Raw genomic sequence first — 18,949 nt, 5'->3', positions numbered from 1 at the left:
GTTCAACATCATTAAGTTCCTGATAATTAATCCTTCTTGTCCACCCTCTCTATGATTCCCCTGAGTCCTGTACTTGAAGATCAAACTTTCTGTTCAGCTCTGGTTGTTTCAATAGGAAAGTTTGAAAGTCCATCTTTTCCCCTGAAAGAGGATGTTCAGTTTCACTGGGTAGTTGATTTTAAGTTGTAAACTAAGATCTTTTGCCTTCCAGAATATCATATTCCAAGCTCTACAAGCCCTTAATGTAGATGCTGGCAAATCCTGTATAATCCTGACAACAGAGCCACGGTAGTTGAATTGTTTGTTTCTGGCAGGTTTTAGTATTTTCACTTTAACTTAGGAGTTCTGGAATTTGGCTATAATATTCCTGGGAGTTTTCTTTTGGGATCTCTTTCAGGAAGTGATTGGTAAATTTGCTCAATTTCTTTCTTTCTTTTTTTCTTTTCTTTTTTTTTGGGGGGGTGGCTTCCCCAATTTCAGCTGCAAATTCTCACTGCAAGTTCTCACTGCAGGGCTGTTTTGGGGCCAGTGCTCTGCTCCTCACCCACTCTGGTGCAGCAGAGTTCTTTCACCACCCTTCAGGCTGTCTCTGGTGAGGTCTGGAAACTGCCTCCCCTTGCTAGACCCAGTCACCCCTAGGTACCCAGGCACTGCACAGGGATGTTCATGTAAGGCTATTTGCTCTGGCTCAGCTGTGCTGTGCTGTGGCTGCACCGTGGCTGTGCTGTCACTCCTTCCAACTCCCGGTCCCAGTAAAATGGACTTTTCCTGCTGATCTTCTAAGTTGTCTTGGACTGCAAAGTGTATCACTCAGTCTTTCTGTGGGTTCTAGAGCCCCTCTAAGTTTTGACTAGAATCATAATTTAATGGCTTTTGGAGTTTTTTGGGGAAGGAGTTTCTGGGAATTCCTGCCTTCATGCCACCATCTTGGCTCTGCCCAGTCAGTTTTTTAACAAGGTTTTATATACATTTTCCTCTTTCTCTCCATTCCTTACCCACTTCCCCTAATAGAAAGTTACTTAATATAGTCTCTACATTTATAACTATGCTAAACATAGATCCATATTGACCATGTTGCAAGAGAAAAATCAAATCCAAACAGAAGAAAGAAAGCATTAAAGAGAAAATAATGACATAATGCATAAGAACTTTTAAAAATATTCCAATAATTCTTAAATTATCTCTCCTGGATCTATTTTTCCAGGTCAATCACTTTTTTATCTTTTTTCTGTTTTTTCATTCATTTTATTTTGTTTGACTGATTCTTTAACAATTTATTTGTTTTCCAATTATATAAAATTATAATATGTACCCATCATTTTTTGCAAGGCTCTGAATTCTACAATCTCCCTCTCCCCTCCAAAAGACTGTCTGACAGCCTCTACATTGTTTCCATGCCATATATTGATGTAAACTGAATGTTATAAAAGTAAATGTAAGAATAAACATAACCCCTCTCCCAAGAAGATGGGAAACCTCAAGAATAGAGAGAGAGAAAGAAAAATGTACTTTAGTCTGTGTTCAGATTTCAATGGCTCTGTCTCTGGGGTGAGTTGCTTTCTTTGTCATAAGTCCACCAGAGAAGTTGCTTCTGTTTTTCCTTCAGTTACTATTACTAGCTGTACCTCCACTTTATTTCTCCCTACTCTTATTTATTCTATTCTCTCTCTCTCTCCTTTCATCTTGGCCCTGTACAAAAGTGTGTTGCATCTGAGTACCTTCTCCCTCGATCTTCCCTTTCTTCTATCACCTATTCCCCCTTCCCTCCCCCCCATTCCCTCTCATCCTGTCCCTTTCCTCCCATCCTTTTTCAGGGCAGGATAGATTTCCTCACCCTATTAAGTATATATGTCATTTCCTCCCTGAGCCATTTCTGATGAGAATGAAGGTTCACTCATTTCCTCTTCCGTCCCCCCTCCCCTCCATTGAAAAAGCTTTTTTTTTTTTGACTCTTATGTGAAATCTCTCAGCTTCTTCTTATCTCTTTTTCCTTCCTCCCAGTACTTTCCCCCATTACCCATTGACTTCATCCCTTTATGACATCATACCATTATATTCCACTCCTTCCTATGCCCTATCTATATATGCTCCTTCTAACAGCTCTTATAAATGAGAAAGTTCACATGAGTTATCCATATCTTCTTCCTGTGCAGGAATACAAACAGTTCAACATCATCAAGTTTCTCATAGTTAGTCCCTCTCCTCCACTCCCTCTACTTGGAGATCAAACTTTCTGTTCAGTTGTGGTTGTCTTGATAGGAAAGTTTGAAAGTCCTCTGTTTCATTGAAAGTTCATCTTTTCCCCTGAAAGAGGATGTTCAGTTTTGCTGGGTAGTTGATTCTCGGTTGTAAACCAAGATCTTTTGCCTTCCAGAATATCATATTCCAATCTCTATGAGCCCTTAATGTAGATGCTGCCAGATCCTGTGTAATCCTGACTGTGGAGCCTTGGTAGTTGAATTGTCTGTTTCTGGCAGCTTTTAGAATTTTCACTTTGATTTGGGAGTTTGGGAATTTGGCCATAATATTCCTAGAAGTTTTTCTTTTGGGATCCCTTTCAGGGGGTAACCAGTGAATTCTCTTGATTTCTATTTTACCCTCTGCTTCTAGGATCTCAGGGCAATTTTACTGTATTATTTCTTGCAAAATGAAGTCTAGGCTCTTCTCCTGGTCATGGCTTTCAGATAGTCCAATAATTTTCAAATTATTTCTTCTGGATCTGTTTTCAAGGTCAGTTGTTTTTCCAGTGAGATATTTCACATTTTCTTCTAATTTTTGACTTTTTTGGAAGAGTTTTATTTCTTCCTGATTTCTTGCAAAGTCATCAGCTTCCTTTAGTTCCATTTTGCATTTGAAGGAGTTAGTTTCTTCAGAGAGCTTTTTTATCTCCTTTTCCAGTTGGCCATTCTGCTTTTTAAGGCTTTCTTCTCCTCATTTGCCTTTTGTTTTGCTTTTTCCATTAGGCCTAAACTGGTTAACATATTATTTTCTTCAGTATATTTTTGTATATCTTTCACCAAGCTGTGGATTTGATTTTCATGATTTTTCTGCATCTCTCTCATTTCTCCTCCCAGTTTTTCTCCATCTCCCTTAATTGCTTTTTACAGTCTTTTTTAAAGCTTATCCATAGTCTGAGCCTGTTTTCTATTTCTCTTCCAGGTTTTGGATATGGAAGCATCGATTTTTTTTCATCATCTGAGTATATGTTTTGATCTTCCATGGGACTGAAGTAATTCTCTATTGTCAGATTCTTTTTTTTTTCTGTTGTTTACTCATTTCCTCAGCCCAAGACAGCACTTCCAAGGGTTTGGGTTTTTTCTTTTTTTGAGGGTGGGGGACAGCCCACTGGGACCTTTATTTTTCCAAGGTCTTATGCTCTCTTGCCTGTGCTTTGATACCCCCTGTACTTCGCTCTGCTCTGGTGCTATAAGGAGGGATCCAACTTGGATACTTAGTATGGAAGCCCAAACTGCAACCTGATTCTGAGTGTAGGCTAGCAGCAGAGTCCTACCCTGAGGGAGAGCATAGGAATCTCTGTAGACTTCCCTTAATGTCTCTGGGGGTACAGCTTACATTCTCCCGATTCTTGTTACAGCCAGTGCTTCCCTACTCCACACTCATTCTGGTGTAGAATAGTTCTCTCCCCACCCCTTCAAGCTGTTGCTGGTGATCTCTGGGTTGGGCTGGTCTGGGCTGCAGCTGGGGCTTTTTTTCCAATCCCTGGTTCTGGTGAAATACACCTTTCCCATGGAACTTCTAAGTTACTTTGGACTGGGAAAATGTATCACTAAGTCTTTCTGTGGGTTCTGCCCCTCTAAATTTTGGCTAGACTCACAATTTGTTGGTTTTTTGGAGATTTGGGGGGGGGGAGTTCCTGGGAAATGCTGCATTCACGCTGCCTTCTTGGTTCCACCTCTCTAGTCTTTGGTCTTTTTTGTTCAAACTACAGAATTCCTTCTCTGGATACAGATGGTATTCTCCATCGCAGATAGCCCAAAATTGTCCCTGATTGTTGCACTGATGGAATGAGTAAGTCCATCAAGGTTGATCATCATCCCCATGTTGCTGTTAGGGTATGCAGTGTTTTTTTGGCTCTGTATAGCTAGCATTTCTATCATTATATAAAATAATAATGGTGATAATAGATATATTTGCTTTACTCTTGATTTTATTGCACAAGCCTCTAGGATTTACCTCTTTTGAATAATGTTTATGTTCTTGGTTTTAAATAAATTATGTTTATTATATTAAGAAGAGTCTTTATTTATGTGCTTTTTAGTTTTCAATAAAAAGTGATCTATTTTGTCTAAAAAACTTTTTACATCTAATGATAATCAGATTTTTATTGCTTTGTTATTATTATAGTCTATTATGTTGATAATTTTCCTACTGAAACCATCCCTGAATTTATGGCATAAATTCAGCCTAGTTAGAGTATGTTGCTGTTGCCTCTTTGCTGATATTTTTGTTTAATGTGTGTGTGTGTTCATGTGTGCTTGCATGCACACATGCAGATACATATGCTTAATTTCTTCCAGTTACTCAATTTTTTTTCTATGGCAGTGGGGTTAAGTGACTTGCTCAAAGTCACATAGGTAGGTAATAAGTGTCTGAGGTTGGATTTGAACTTACCACCTCCTGATTCCAGGGCCAGTGCTGTATCCACTGTGCCACCTAGTTACCCCAAAGGTATTCTTTCAGTCTTTATAACCTTTGTAAGGTTTTTTTTATTTTTTTCTCTTTTCTCTGAAGCTCTGAATATAGGAATTGTGGGGTTTTCTGTTTTGTATATTGGGCAGCTGTAACTTTATAAGAGTTCTTTAGGTGTTTTTTGTTCAGTAGTACCACTAGGCTTAGTTCATGATTTTGGACTTTGTGCCAGGACCAGGCTCCATTCATTCTTAATTCTTGTGGTAGTCAGATCCTTTTTTGTGTGGATCTCTCTTTCCTAGGTACATGCCCATTTGCCTGTTTGTCCTGATTTCTCTTTCACAAGTTCCTGTTCTTAGCTTCTAATTCCTATACCATCCTTGCTTAGGATTCTATGATTGACTTAGTGAGCACTGCCAAGGTCTTTTCATTTTTTTCTGGAACTTCCAGTCTGCTCTGGGTTTTTCTCCATTTGGAGTGTTAGTTTGGTCTTTAGACTTAGTTATCTCTACTCATGTTCACTTCTATTCTATAGGTTCTGTAGCTTTTGGCAGTATTTTATGCTGTTATGTGTTGATTGGAGTAACTTACTTATATTTCTCTTTTAATTTTTTGGATAATATCAAACTGGTACTTGTTTTAGATAATCAAGACAGTAAAAGTAGGAAAACTGGGCTCCCTGTATCCTTTGACTTTGCCAAAGTAAAAAGTGCTGAAGATGTGTGTGGTTTAATGCTTAATTTTTCATATAAATTCTGGAAACATTTAAGTTTTTTGAAATAGTTATAGTATCAAATTAAAATTAATTATGAACTAAAATGTTTCTATTATTTGTTAGTGGATTTTTTAAATATATTGCTACTGTTTTATTTATGTTGAAAAATAGAATCATTATTTAATGTTAAAGTAAAGTACAAAAATTCATATCAACAAACATTTGTTTGTGTAAGATCCTTTGTGCTGGAAATTGAAAAATTAATACAAAACAGACCCAATTTAAAGGCATCTATTACTTAAAGGGGGAAAATATGTAGACTAATAACTATAAAAATGACCATAAAGCTTAAATGGAAGCATTTACTTAGAACATGGTATTTGGAATTCTCTAAATTAAAAAAATTTATAGATATGGTGCATTAATGACATTATGTAACAAAACATTTAAAAAGGTAAATATATTAAAGGTATGCCATGCTCCAAAGAACTTTATACCAAAACAGCTCTTGTTTTAACTTTTGGACAAAATACTTGAGACACTGCAGTTCTAAGGTGCCGTTGTCCTGTGATGAGGGAAAAAAACCCCAAACATACCATACTTCAGGATTGTCTGTTAGAACTATTTTTATTTAAAATTTAAAAGCCCATAATAGATATCAAGCTTGAGTGAAAATACATTAAGAAAAAAAACCCAAATTACATCTTAAACTTTCCATTATTTGGGGAATTAAGAAAGAAGACCAGAGTTATGCTCTGATTTAAGACAAGCAAAACTGTTAGTGTTATAAATATCATTATTAATGAGAAATCACGATTGAAAGATTAAAATAAATAAATTTGATTTTTAAATGATAATGTTACTATTTATCTGTAATTTAATTTAATTGCAAAATTTATATAGCCTATGTACTACATATAAATAGAAAAAATAATCCTTGTTATTTTGTAAGGAGGAGGGAAGATGGACTTTTATTTAATGCCCCTTCAAATTATATGTTCTCATTCTGAATTCAGCAAAGTTGTAACTGTCACTGTTATGTTTCTTCTGCATAGGGAGAAGGCGCCCACTCTCAGAAAAGAAAATAATGAACTATATGTACCAGCTATGTAAGTCTCTTGATCACATGCATAGGTAAGTGACTCAGTTTATTAATATAAATTCAAAAGAAGATTCAGAACTTATTAAAATATTATCTTAAGATATTTGGATTGTTCTATTCTTTCTTTTGTATTGTACAGAAATGGAATATTTCACAGAGATGTAAAACCAGAAAATATATTAATAAAGGTAAGATGTTTTACACAAGAAAATGGTATTGGGCTTGAAATGGAATTCAAAATTCTGAGTTTTATATTGAGTTGTTGCTGGTATACCCCATTTTCAGTAAATTTTGAATCTGAGAGAATCTAGGTTTTAGATCCAATTCAGTTCAGCTCAGCATATTTTTATTAAGTATTTATTATGTATGTCAAGTTTAGCTATGGTCCTTCACCTCATAAAGCTTAACAGTCTAACAGGGTGATAAGACGCAAAATTATTTACTTATGTATTTTAGATTTCATTGGTGGTATTATTCCTTCCATGCTTTCTCAGTTTTGCAATTTCATGGGTCACTTTGGTGTAAAAATTCTGTTGATGCACCATTCATAGGCATAAACTGTGCTAGAGCAGCATTCTTGAACACTGGGGCTTTGACATAGGAAGAGTGCTGAGAGAGGATAAAACAAGGTGCTATGTTCCCTTAGAGGGAAAAAAGTGATATCTCATCATCTACAGGAAAACTTTCCCAACTCTCTTAATTCTAGTGTCTTTCCTTTTAAAATTATTTCCTATATTTCTGGTATATAGTTTGGACATATGTGTTGGGCTTGTCTTCCCCATTAAATTGTGAACTCGTTGAGGGCAGGGATTATCTTTTGCCCTTTTTTTCCTATTTCATCTTCAATGCTTACCACAATGCCTAGCAGATAGTAGTAAATGTTTATTTACTGACTGACTAATCAGAAATCTACATTGAGAAATGCCTTAGCCTTAGTATTCTTGGTCAAATCACTTAACCTTTCTGAAAGCCAGTTCTCTTATCCACAAAATGTGGTATTCATTGCAGTACCTACCTCATAGCAATTGTTTTGAGGATCAAAGAAGAAAATAATTTAGAAAACACTTTTTAATCATAATGTGCATTTATGGCTGATACACTGTTGTTAGAAACTATTTTAATATGAATGAATGAAATTATTTTTTTGCAAATTTTTATTATTTATTTTAGTTTGAATTTTTTACACTTTTTCCCCTAATCTTGCTTCCCTTCCCCCTACCCCCCACAGAAGGCAGTCTGTTAGTCTTTACATTGTTTCCATGGTATGCACTGATCTAAGTTGAATGTGATTAGAGAGAAATCATATCCTTAAGGAAGAAAAATAAAGTATTGTGCCTGATTGTTGCACTAATGGAATGAGCAAGTCCATCAAGGTTGGTCATCACCCCATGTTCCTGCTAGGATGCACAATGTTCCTCTGATTCCGCTCATGTTGCTCAGCATCAGTCCATGCAAATCTTTCTGGGCTTCCCTGTATTCCCATCCCTCCTGGCTTCTAATAGTACAATAGAGTTCCATCACATACTTATTCCACATTTTATTAAGCCATTCCCCAGCTGAAGGGCATTTACTTAATTTCCATTTCTTTGCCACCATGAACAGAATTCTATGAATATTTTTGTACAAGTGATGTTTTTTCTTTATTTTCTTTTATTTTTTTATTCTCATTTTGTACAATTTTTTTACATTAATAAAATATTTTTGTTTAAGAGTAAATGAAATACCCTCTCCCCTCCATGAATATAGACTTGCTTGAGCTATAAAGTAAAGGGGAGAGAAAAAAATTAAAATTAAAAAAATAGTAATAATTGTAGGTACGGCCAGGTGACGCAATGGACGAAGCACCAGCCCTGGAGCCATGAGCACCCAAGCCCACATCCAACCCCGTAGACCCAACAATCACCCAGCCGTGTGACATGCAAGCCACCCGATCCCCACTGCCCTGCAAAAACCAAAAAGAAGAAAAAAAAAGACCCAAAATAAAATAAAATAGTAATAATAGTAGGGGTGGCTGGGTGGCAGACAGAGCATTGGCCCTTGAGCCAGGAGCACCCGGGTCCAAATCCGGCCTCAGACACCCAAAGATCACCCTGCTATGTGGCGCCAGGCAGGCCACCCAGCCCCATTTGCCCTGCACCCTCCCCCAAATAATAATAATAATAAATGTGCTTCAGTCTTTGTTCTAACACCAACAACTCTGTCATGGGTGGATCCCATTCTTTATGGTAAGTCCATCGCAAAAGTTACTTCCATATTTTTCCAACGTTGCCATTGCTGATCGCAACTCCCTCCTTTCTTATTTCTCCACTACCATGTACTATATTTTCTCTCTCCTTTCACTCTGACTCTGCTGTAGGGTAGCTGAGTGGCGCAGCAGACAGATCCCTATTCCTGGGGCCAAGAGGCCCTGAGCCCCCCTACCACCCCTTAGGCCCAGAATCTGGCCCTATGGTCCTGGACAGGCCCTCCAATCCCAGCCCCTTGCAAGAAATACAAAAGAAAATGTGTTATATCTGACCACTCTCCCCCCATGGTCCATCCTCTCCTCCATCACTCACATCCCCCCCTTCCCCCTGTCCCCCCTTTTCTTTTTACTCCAGATGCCTATACTCCATTGAGTATACATGCTGTTTCCTCTCCTAGCCACCTCTGATGAGAGCAAAGGTTCCCTCATTCCCCCTTGCCTCTCCCCTTCCATATCATTGCAATAGCTCATTGTAATAAAGAAAAATCTTATTATATGAAATATCTTGGCCTATTCCCCCTCTCCTTTTTTTTTCTCCCATCACATTTCCCCTTTTTTCCTATTGACCCCATTTTTACACCATAGTTTATATTCAAATTTAGCTTTTCTCCTGTGCTTCAACTATAAAAGCTCCCTCTACCTGCTCTATTAACTGAGAGGGTGCATATGAGTATTATCAGTGTCATTTTTCTATGCAGGAATACATGCAGTTCATCATCATTAAGTCCCTCATATTTTCCACCTCTCCTCCAATTTCCATGCTTCACCTGAGTCCTGTATCTGAAGATCAAACCTTCTGTTCAGCTCTGGCCATTCCAAAGGGAACATTTGAAATTCCCCTGGTTCATTGAAAGTCCATCTTTTTTCCTGGAAGGGGACATTCAGTCTTGCTGGGTAGTTCATTCTTAGCTGCATTCTAAGCTCTTTTGCCTTCCGGTATATTATATTCCAAGCCCTACAAGCTTCCAATGTAGTTGCTGCTAAGTCCTGTGCGATCCTGACTGCAGCTCCATGATATTTGAACTGTGTCCTTCTGGCTGCTTGTAATATTTTCTCTTTGACTTGGGAGTTCTGGAACTTGGCTATAATATTCCTAGGGGTTGGTTTTTTGGGATCTCTTTCTCAGGGGGATCGGTGGATTCTCTCCATTTCTATTTTGCCCTCTGCTTCTAGAATACCAGGGCAATTTTCCTATAATAATTCTTTGAAAATGATGTCAAGGCTCTTTTCCTGATCATGACTTTCAGGTATTCCAATAATTTTTAATTATCTTTCCTAAATCTGTTTTCCATATCAGTTTTTTCATTGAGATGTTTCACATTTTCTTCTAATTTTTCATTATTTTGGTTTTGAAGTATTGTGTCCTGATTTCTTGTAAAATCAGAAACCTCCCTCAGTTCCATTCTTTATCTGAAGGATTTGTTTTCCTTATCTCTTTTTCCATCTGGCCAATTCTGCTTTTTAAAGCATTCTTCTCCTCCATAACTTTTTGAACTGTTTTATCCATTTGACCTATGCTGGTTTTGAACATATTATTTTCTTCTGCATATTTTTTGGATCTCCTTGAGTAAGCTGCTGACCTCTTTTTTCATGTTTTTCCTGCATCTCTCTCATTTCTTTTCCCAGTTTTTCTTCTATCTCCCTCACTTGATTTTCAAAGTCTTTTTTGAGCTCTGTCATAGCCTTTGCCTAATTTCTGTTTTTTCTTGGAGTCTTTAGATGCTGGAGCTTGTACTTCCTCATCTTAACATTGAGTGTTTTGATCCTTCTTGGGATCACAGGCAAAGTATTTCTCAATGGTGTTACTTTTTTTTCTCTGCCTACTCATTTCTCCAACCTGTGCCTGGTTTTGAGGTGATTCCTGAGCTTTTGTGTATTCGTGGGACACCCACAGAAGGATTTCAGTGTGTGAAGCTCTTTCTTCCCTCCTGGTCTGTGAATGACCACAAGCACACCCCTCTGCCACGGAGCTGAGGTTGGGCAGCCCCTGCTGTTCTATGGGGGACTAGACTGCAGTCAGGATCTGAATGTGGTCAGAGCCCCAGAGTCCTGTTCCAGGGACAGAGGACAGAGCTCAGCAGTCTCTCTTCACTCCCCCTCTAGGCTCAGCACTCATGTCCTTGAGGCTCCTGCTTACTGGCTTCTGCTTCCGGTTCTTGGATCTGGGCTGCCCAGCCACTGCTTGCTGTGTGCCCTGAGGGCTGGGCTTCACATGCTCACTCTGGCAGAGGTCCCCCCCTGCTGATCCCCCCAAGTTGTGTCTGGTGCTCCCCAGGGTATAGGTCAGGAAACTGCCCCACTGCTGCAAGCCACAGCTCCCAGCACTCTGGGGCTGCCTCCAGGAGGCCAAAGTTCCTTTGCTCTGGCGGGCCACCCCTCAGACCCCATGGAGCTGAACTTTTCTGATCTTTTCCAGGTTACCTTGGGCTGGAGAACTGCCTCACTGGGTCCCTCTGTGGATTCTGTGTCTCAAAAATGTAGTTAGAGTTCTTAGTTTGTAAGTTTTGATCGAGAGCACCTAAGAGAGGATCCTCCCCTGTTGCCATCTTGACTCCGCACCCCCTTACTTGATTTTCAAAATCTTTTTTGATCTCTGTCATAGCATGAGCCCATTTTCCATTTTTCTTGCAGTCTTTAGATGCAGGAGCTTGTACTTCCTCATCTTCAGATTGAGTATTTTGATCCTTCTTGGGATCATATAGACAAAGAATTTCTCAATGGTCTGGTTCCTCTTTTTTTTTTTCTGTTTACTCATTTCTCTAGCCTGTGCCTGGTTTTGGGTGCTTCCTGAGCTTTTGAGTATTATTGGGACACCCTCTTTGAGTTTTTTGGGGGGGACACTCCATCAATGAATGATGTTCTTCAAAAACATAGGAGCCACCACTGAAATTTCTGGTGAGCTTTCAAGAAGCACAGAAAACAGCTAGCCAGGACTAGCAATGGAGAGTGCTGGAGGACTTTTTAATGCTGCTGCTACTTAAAGGGATAGAACAATAGCAAAAACAATACTGTGCCTTCCTAGTAGAAAACTGTTAGACATAGAGAAAATTCTCTTGGAGCTAATAGGCTGGAAGTAATCAATTCTTTACTGAGGTTAGAAAATATAGGCAATTTTGCCTAAGGCACAGAAACCAACAAAAAACTTTTAGTTTTAATTTGTATCACTGTATTCTTCTTTTTTTAAATGAGAGGCACTGTGATATAGTAGATGGACTGGCCTTGGGGTCAGAAGAAACTGTAAATTGCAGCCAGCCTGCACTGAAAGAGGGAATGTCTTCAATCTGGAAATTACCTACACTGATGAAATCTCAGATCCAGTCAATATCTGCATTTGAATGCCAGAAAACTCCTACTGTTCATGACACGTTAAAGATTTTTTTTTTTAGTCAACTTATATGTGTTACAGTGAAGGCTACAAGCTTTTGGGAGTCAGTAACACCAAGTTTTGAGGGAAGTGGTGTGGTTGTGGACCACTGACCAGGGATTGTTCATTTCAAACCTGACCCAGTGTGCACAAAGAGATATCTTGTATTAGTTTTGAGGAAATCTAGGATGATTAAATATTTTAAAGCTTGTAGTCATTTGGAAATAGATGTCACATATTGATTTCCCCGGCAGTTGTAATTATCTGTTTTATAATTCCAACAAGTATAAACCCCATCTTATCAGTTATAGAGAGTAATTACAAGTGCCAAAAATAGTCTGTGATTTGTTTTGCAGAAGAAGTTTACAAAAGTTACAAAGTAACTTTCTCATTTATGCACATTTGATGCTATTTTCATTAAAGAAACTACAGAATAAGATATATTTTATTTGGACTTTAAAATTTTGCTTTTTTCTTGCAGCAGGAGCTTCTGAAATTAGGAGATTTTGGGTCATGTAGAAGTGTTTATTCTAAGCAGCCATATACAGAATATATCTCTACTCGTTGGTACCGGGCCCCTGAATGTCTCCTTACAGATGGATATTATAGTTACAAGATGGATATGTGGAGTGCTGGCTGTGTGTTTTATGAAATCATGAGGTAAAATAATCAGATATAATATTTAAAAGATTTTTTAAAATTGCTGAACTAAAAATACTAACATCTCATCCTTATATATAGTAGAATTAAATATAATCAAGGGGTTGGACTAGATGATCTGTAGGATTTTATCAAGCTCTTAAAATCTGTGAGTTTAAAATAAACTAAATTACCAGTGTCTGAATTTGTTTTGGTTGTTTTGATGCCACTTTATCTTTAAAAGGGTATTTAAGAGCAATTCTGTAGTTTATTTTGGTTTTATGCTAAACTGAAATTTTCCCTATCTTTTTTTTTTATCATTTTGATTCTCAAATACTGATAACTGATTTGCATCCAAAAGGAAACATTCTAGTTTGGGAGTTTGTCTTTCTACTGTTGATCACAGATCTACCAAAGTGGCTCTGATTAATTTATGCTTTGATGGGAATAATAAGAAGAAAATGGTTCATAACCTTGATTATTTATTCTCTGGTAGGGAACCAGGTAAGGTAGTTTTGTGTTCCATTATCAAACCTTAGTCCATGAGCTACTACATCTACTATGGTTTGTGTAGGGAGCAGATAAAAGGTAAGTGTATATTAACACATAAATATGCCCAGATCTCCCTTCTCCCCCCTCCACTCCAATTACACAAGAATGAACAGGGATAAAGCAGTTTTCAACCTTTCTGTCCATTCCAGACTGTACAAAAAGATGGTCATAATTCTTTGGTTGCTCTGAGCAGAGACATAAGAGGGAAGATGGCAAGACAAAGTGCCTCAGACCCAAAGCAAAAGATAGAGCCAGTCCAATCAACAAACAATTAATAAATCAATCAACATTGATTAAGTGCCCACTCTAAGGGACTGGGCTGGCAGAAGGAGAAAAATGCCTTGTGCTGCCCCAGATAGAAGTGGTTACTTTGTGGTAGATAGATAGAGGATGCCTGATCTGACCCCAATAGATGCATTGTTTCTGGAAGACTGCTTCTCTGAGGTGGTTGATGTGAGACAGCAGAAGGAACTGCCTGGTTTGGCCTGGCAGTATTTCTTTCTGCTGGCTGCTTCTTCTGAGGAGATAGAATTAGGCTAGTGCTCAGACTATGAAGCAGGAGAAAGACCAGAGCAAAGTGCCTGCTGTCAGTATACTCAGCAGTTCTGGCTGAAGCTTTTCAGCTTCATAGCAAGGGACAGAACTTTCTTCCTGTTCAGAACTCTGCAAATAGGAGGAAACCAAAGTCAAAACCTAAATGGAATCACCAGAAGACTGAGCCCAAACCAGGATTACTGCAGAAGGTAGGAGTAAGCAGTGACTGTACATCGCATCCTAGTATGCTCCAGCAAAAAGCCATAGAAATAGGAAAAACCAGAAGAAAAGGCCAGACACATTAAAAGAATTATGATGGCCCTGGAGAAACCCAAAGAGCATTAGAGAAAAGAATGTCCTTGTCCATAAGGAATCTTTTTAAGAGTACCTGGAAGTAGGGATGGTTAGGTGGCATAGTGGATAAAGCACCGGCCTTGGAGTCAGGAGTACCTGGGTTCAAATCTGGTCTCAGACACTTAATAATTACCTAGCTGTGTGGCCTTGGGCAAGCCACTTAACCCCATTTGTCTTGAAAAAAAAACAAAACCCTAAAAAAAAGTACCTGGAAGAAATGAAGTAAAAAATAAAAAGGTTATGTTATATAATATGAGTACTAGGGAGGAATGAATGTCAGAGACTTAATGGCTTAGAATAGATGGGAGTAAAGGACTGAAGAACTGAACTGTCAGAAAATTGAATGAGTCAAACAGAAAGTAACGTATCCATAAGACAACAAGAAACATTAAAACAAAATTGAAAAATTGAAAAAAAATAACCAGAAGCAAACGTAAGGTTAAAAAAAAAGCTGTTCTGGAAAATAGGTTAAGAAGAGATGATCTGAGAGTCCCCAGAGTATCTGAAAATTGTGACCATGGTAGAGAGTGAGAGAAAAGGGAGAGGGGCATGGTGGAGAGTTAGTCAGAGAAGAATAGGGAAAGTACTTATTCTAGGTGGGTTTGTACCCAAAAAAGAATTAAATGGGTGAGGCTAAGAGTCAAAATTTGTTAGTAGATTGATTTTAAGATAGTATTTTTATATTAATAATTCAGTTTAAAATGAGTATGCCTAAATCAAGAAATAACCCCCCCCCCGAAAGTTTTGAAAAACATAAATGTTTGGTTCTAAATTACCACTTATTTGAGAATTGATTTCTACTTGATTTGAAGGCTCTTCTTCAGTGTCTTTTATTGAGCTGACTACTTCCACTCCCGGATTCCAACTTCTCCATGGCATAGGATTTTTTTTGACTTTTAAAATTCTTAATTTTTTTCTGAACTTCTCAAACACAAAAAATTGAACATTTCCATAATCAAAGCAGAACAGAAGAGAATTACATATAAAACAATGAATTTCTATTATATATGACTTTCTTTTTTAAAAAAAATTACCAGAAATCAAACAGGTTACTTTCAAAGCTGTCCTAATTATCTGTGTACTTTTCTCAAATTTCTTATTTTCTGTACATTTTGAAAATGCTTCAATGGCCTTTCTTTCCTCCTCTTTTTTTGTTGGCATATTGTTATCTTTCCTCTTTGTAATCCCAATTTAAAAAGAAAAATGAGGGTGGAACCAAGATGGCAGCGTGATGGCAGCATTTCCCAAGAACTCTAACCCCCCCAGACCCCCCAAAACAAACAAAGGATGGCTCTAGTCAAAATTAGGAGGGGCAGAACCCACAGAAAGACTGAGCGAAGGGGCAGCTAGGTGGCACAGTGGCTAGAGCACCAGCCCTGGAGTCAGAAGTACCTGAGTTCAAATCCAGCCTCAGACACTTAATAATTACCTAGCTGTGTGGCCTTGGGCAAACCACTTAACCCCATTGCCTTGCAAAAACTAAAAAAGAAAAAAGGGTAAAAAAAGACTGAGCGATACATTTTTCCCAGTCCTAGATAAATTACAAGTTCCATGGGAAAGGTGTGTTTCGCCAGGACCAGGGGTTGGGAAAAAAGCCTTGGCGCAGTGCAACCCAACCCAGGCCAACCCAGCCCAGGTCAGAGATCACCAGCAACAGCTTGAAGGGGCAGTAAGAGAACTCTGCTGCACTTGGTGAGCATTGTTGAAGAATCTGCAGTGAGAATCTGGAGGAAGCAGCCTGCATCCCCAGACATGGTAAGGGAAGTTTGCAGAGATTTTTCTACTCTCCCTGGGGTAGGACCCTGCTGTTTGCCTACACTCAGATATTGCAGTTTGGGCTTCCATGCTAAGATAGCTGGATCCCTCCTTAAAGCCCCAGGGCGGAGGGCAGTGCTGTGGTCATCCACATATCAAAGCACAGGCTAGAGAGTATAAGACCTTGGAGGAATAAAGGTCTCAGTGGGGTGTCCTCCCCCCCAAAAAACAACCTCAAAGTCTTGGAAATGCTGTAAATTAGTCTTGGGTTGAGGAAATGAAACAGAAAAAGAAGAATCTGACCATAGAGAATTACTTTAGTTCCATGGAAGATCAAAACACATACTCAGATGATGACAAAATCAAAACTTCTGCATCTAAAACCTCCAAGAGAAATAGAAAATGGGCTCAGACTATGGATGAGCTCAAAAAAGACTTTGAAAAGCACTTAAGGGAGGTGGAAGAAAAATTGGGAGGAGAAATGTGAGCGATGCAGAAAAATCATGAAAACCAAACCAACAGCTTGGTGAAAGATATACAAAAAAATACTGAAGAAAATAATCTGTTAAAAACCAGTTTAGGCCTAATGGAAAAAACAAAACAAAAGGCAAATGAGAATGATACCTTAAAAAGCAGAATTGACCAGCTGGAAAAGGAGATAAAACAGCTCTCTGAAGAAACTAACTCCTTCAAATGCAAAATGGAACTAAAGGAAGCTGATGACTTTGCAAGAAATCAGGAAGAAATAAAACTCTTCCAGAAAAGCCAAAAGTTAGAAGAAAATGTGAAATATCTCATTGGAAAAACAACTGACCTTGAAAACAGATCCAGAATAAATAATTTAAAAATTATTGGGCTATCTGAAAGCTACAACCAGGAGAAGAGCCTAGACTTCATTTTGCAAGAAATAATACAGTAAAATTTCCCTGAGAGTCTAGAAGCTGAGAGTAAAATAGAAATCAAAGAGAATTCACTGGTCACCCCCTGAAAGGGATCCCCAAAAAAACCTTCTGGGAATATTATAGCCAAATTCCCAAACTCCCAAATCAAAGAGAAAATTCTAAAAGCTGCCAGAAACAAATAATTCAGCTACTGAGGCTCCACAGTCAGGATTACACAGGATCTGGCAGCATCTACATTAAGGGCTCATAGGGATTGGAATATGATATCCTGAAAGGCAAAAGATCTTGGTTTACAACCGAGAATCAACTACCCAGCAAAACTGAACATCCTCTTTCAGGGAAAAAGATGGACTTTCAATGAAACCGGGGGATTTTCAAATTTTCCTATCGAGACGACCAGAGCTGAACAGAAAGTTTGATCTCCAAGTACAGGACTCTGGTGAACCATAGAGGGGGTGGAAGAGAGGGACTAATGAGGAACTTGATGATGGTGAACTGCTTGTATTCCTGCACGGGAAGAAGATATTGATAACTCATATGAACTTTCTCATTTATAAGATCTGTTAGAAGGAGCATATAAGGACAGGACATAGGAAGGAGCGGAATATAATGGTATGATGTGGTAAAGGGATGGAGTTAATGGGTGATGGGGGAAAGTACTGGGAGGAAGGAAATGGAGATGAAAAAGCTGAGAGATTTCATATGAGTCAAGAAAAAGCTTTTTTTTCAGTGGAGTGGGGAGGGCAAGGGGGAATGATTGAGCCTTCATTCTCATTGGAAATGGCTCAGGGAGGAAATGGCATACATACTTAATAGGGTGAGGAAATCTGTCTTGCACTGGAGAAGGATGGGAGGAAAGGGACGGGATGAGGGGGAATGGGGGGAGGGAAGGGGGGAAGAGGTGATAGAAGAGAGGGAAGATTGAGGGAGAGGGTACTCAGATGCAACACACTTTTGGACAGGGCCAGGATGAAAGGAGAGAGAGAATAGAATAAATAAAAGTGGGGAGAAATAGAGTGGAGGTACATCTAGTAATAGCAACTGAGGGAAAAACATTGAAGCAACTTCTCTGGTGGACTTATGATAAAGAAAACAACTCACCCCAGAGACAGAGTCATTGAAATCTGAACACAGACTGATATACAATTTTTTTTTCCTCTCTCTATTCTTGAGGTTTCTCATCTTCTGGGGAGGAGGGGGTTTATGGTTATTCTTATGTTTACTCTTATAACATTTAACTTACATCAATGTATGGCTTGGAAACTACATTGTCAGCCTTCTGTGGGTGGGGGAGGAGGGAAGGGAGGAGGGGGGAAAATTGTAGAATTCAGAGCCTTGCAAGAAATGATGGGTACATATTACTATTGTATGTAATTGGAAAACAAATAAAATGTTAAAATGTTAAAAAAATAAAAAAATAAAAGCCACAATCTTTATAACAAATAAGCATAGTCAAGCAAAATCTTATGAGACTAGCTTATAGTAAATTCTTAATGCCTTTTCTTTCATTCATTCATCTGTCACAGAAAGAACAGCAAAATGCAGAGAAGAAAGATTCTGTGTTCCTCCCAGCAACCCTGTTACAAGGAACATAGTAATTATCATAGGGACACAGGAACTGTTCAGACTCAGGACCAAACCCACCTTTCAATCATCCTACTTAGCTTAACAGGCAATAGATTTGATCTGAGCATAGTGGTGTACATTTGTAATTACAACTACTGGGGAGGCTGAGGCTGATGGATCTCCTGAGCTCTGGAATTCTGAACTATAGTGGGCTATGGTGATTGGGTTTTCCAGCTAAGTTCATTATCATTATTGAGCTCCCAGGGTTGGGAAATTTTGGCTGCCTGAAGAAAGAAATGAGTTGACCTTGGTCAAAATGGCACAAGCAAAAGTTCCTAGACCCATTTGTGACAGTACCAGACCCCCCCCCCCTCCCCGCATTTCCAGCCTGAGAGAAATGGGGAAACTTGGATCTTGGGAAAAAAACCTTTTTTAAGAGGGCGTAGATTTGAAGTTACAGGATCTTTAGTCAGTCTGGCCTCTTTTATTCTTATTATCTATATGAATTTAGGAAAACTGAGTCACAATTTTTCTTCATCACCAGCAGATTTCCCCACAATCATTCCCTCTT

General features: G+C 38.6%; 1 protein-coding gene across 4 annotated transcripts in view; it reads left to right on the top strand.

The window, feature by feature from the left end:
* Positions 1 to 18,949, top strand: part of MOK (MOK protein kinase) — a 125,157-nt gene that overhangs the window by 80,609 nt on the left and 25,599 nt on the right. For all 4 annotated transcript variants that reach the window (XM_074213136.1, XM_074213139.1, XM_074213138.1 and 1 more), the window contains 3 exons: positions 6,421 to 6,499; positions 6,607 to 6,655; positions 12,558 to 12,736. In XM_074213136.1, coding sequence (XP_074069237.1) covers positions 6,421 to 6,499; positions 6,607 to 6,655; positions 12,558 to 12,736 — 307 coding nt within the window. The remainder of the gene's footprint in view (positions 1 to 6,420; positions 6,500 to 6,606; positions 6,656 to 12,557; positions 12,737 to 18,949) is intronic.

This window comes from Macrotis lagotis, chromosome 1, assembly GCF_037893015.1.
Source record: "Macrotis lagotis isolate mMagLag1 chromosome 1, bilby.v1.9.chrom.fasta, whole genome shotgun sequence".
Taxonomy (NCBI): domain Eukaryota; kingdom Metazoa; phylum Chordata; class Mammalia; order Peramelemorphia; family Peramelidae; genus Macrotis; species Macrotis lagotis.
Note: the sequence above shows the minus strand (reverse complement) of the source record. Positions and strands in the feature narration are given on the sequence as shown.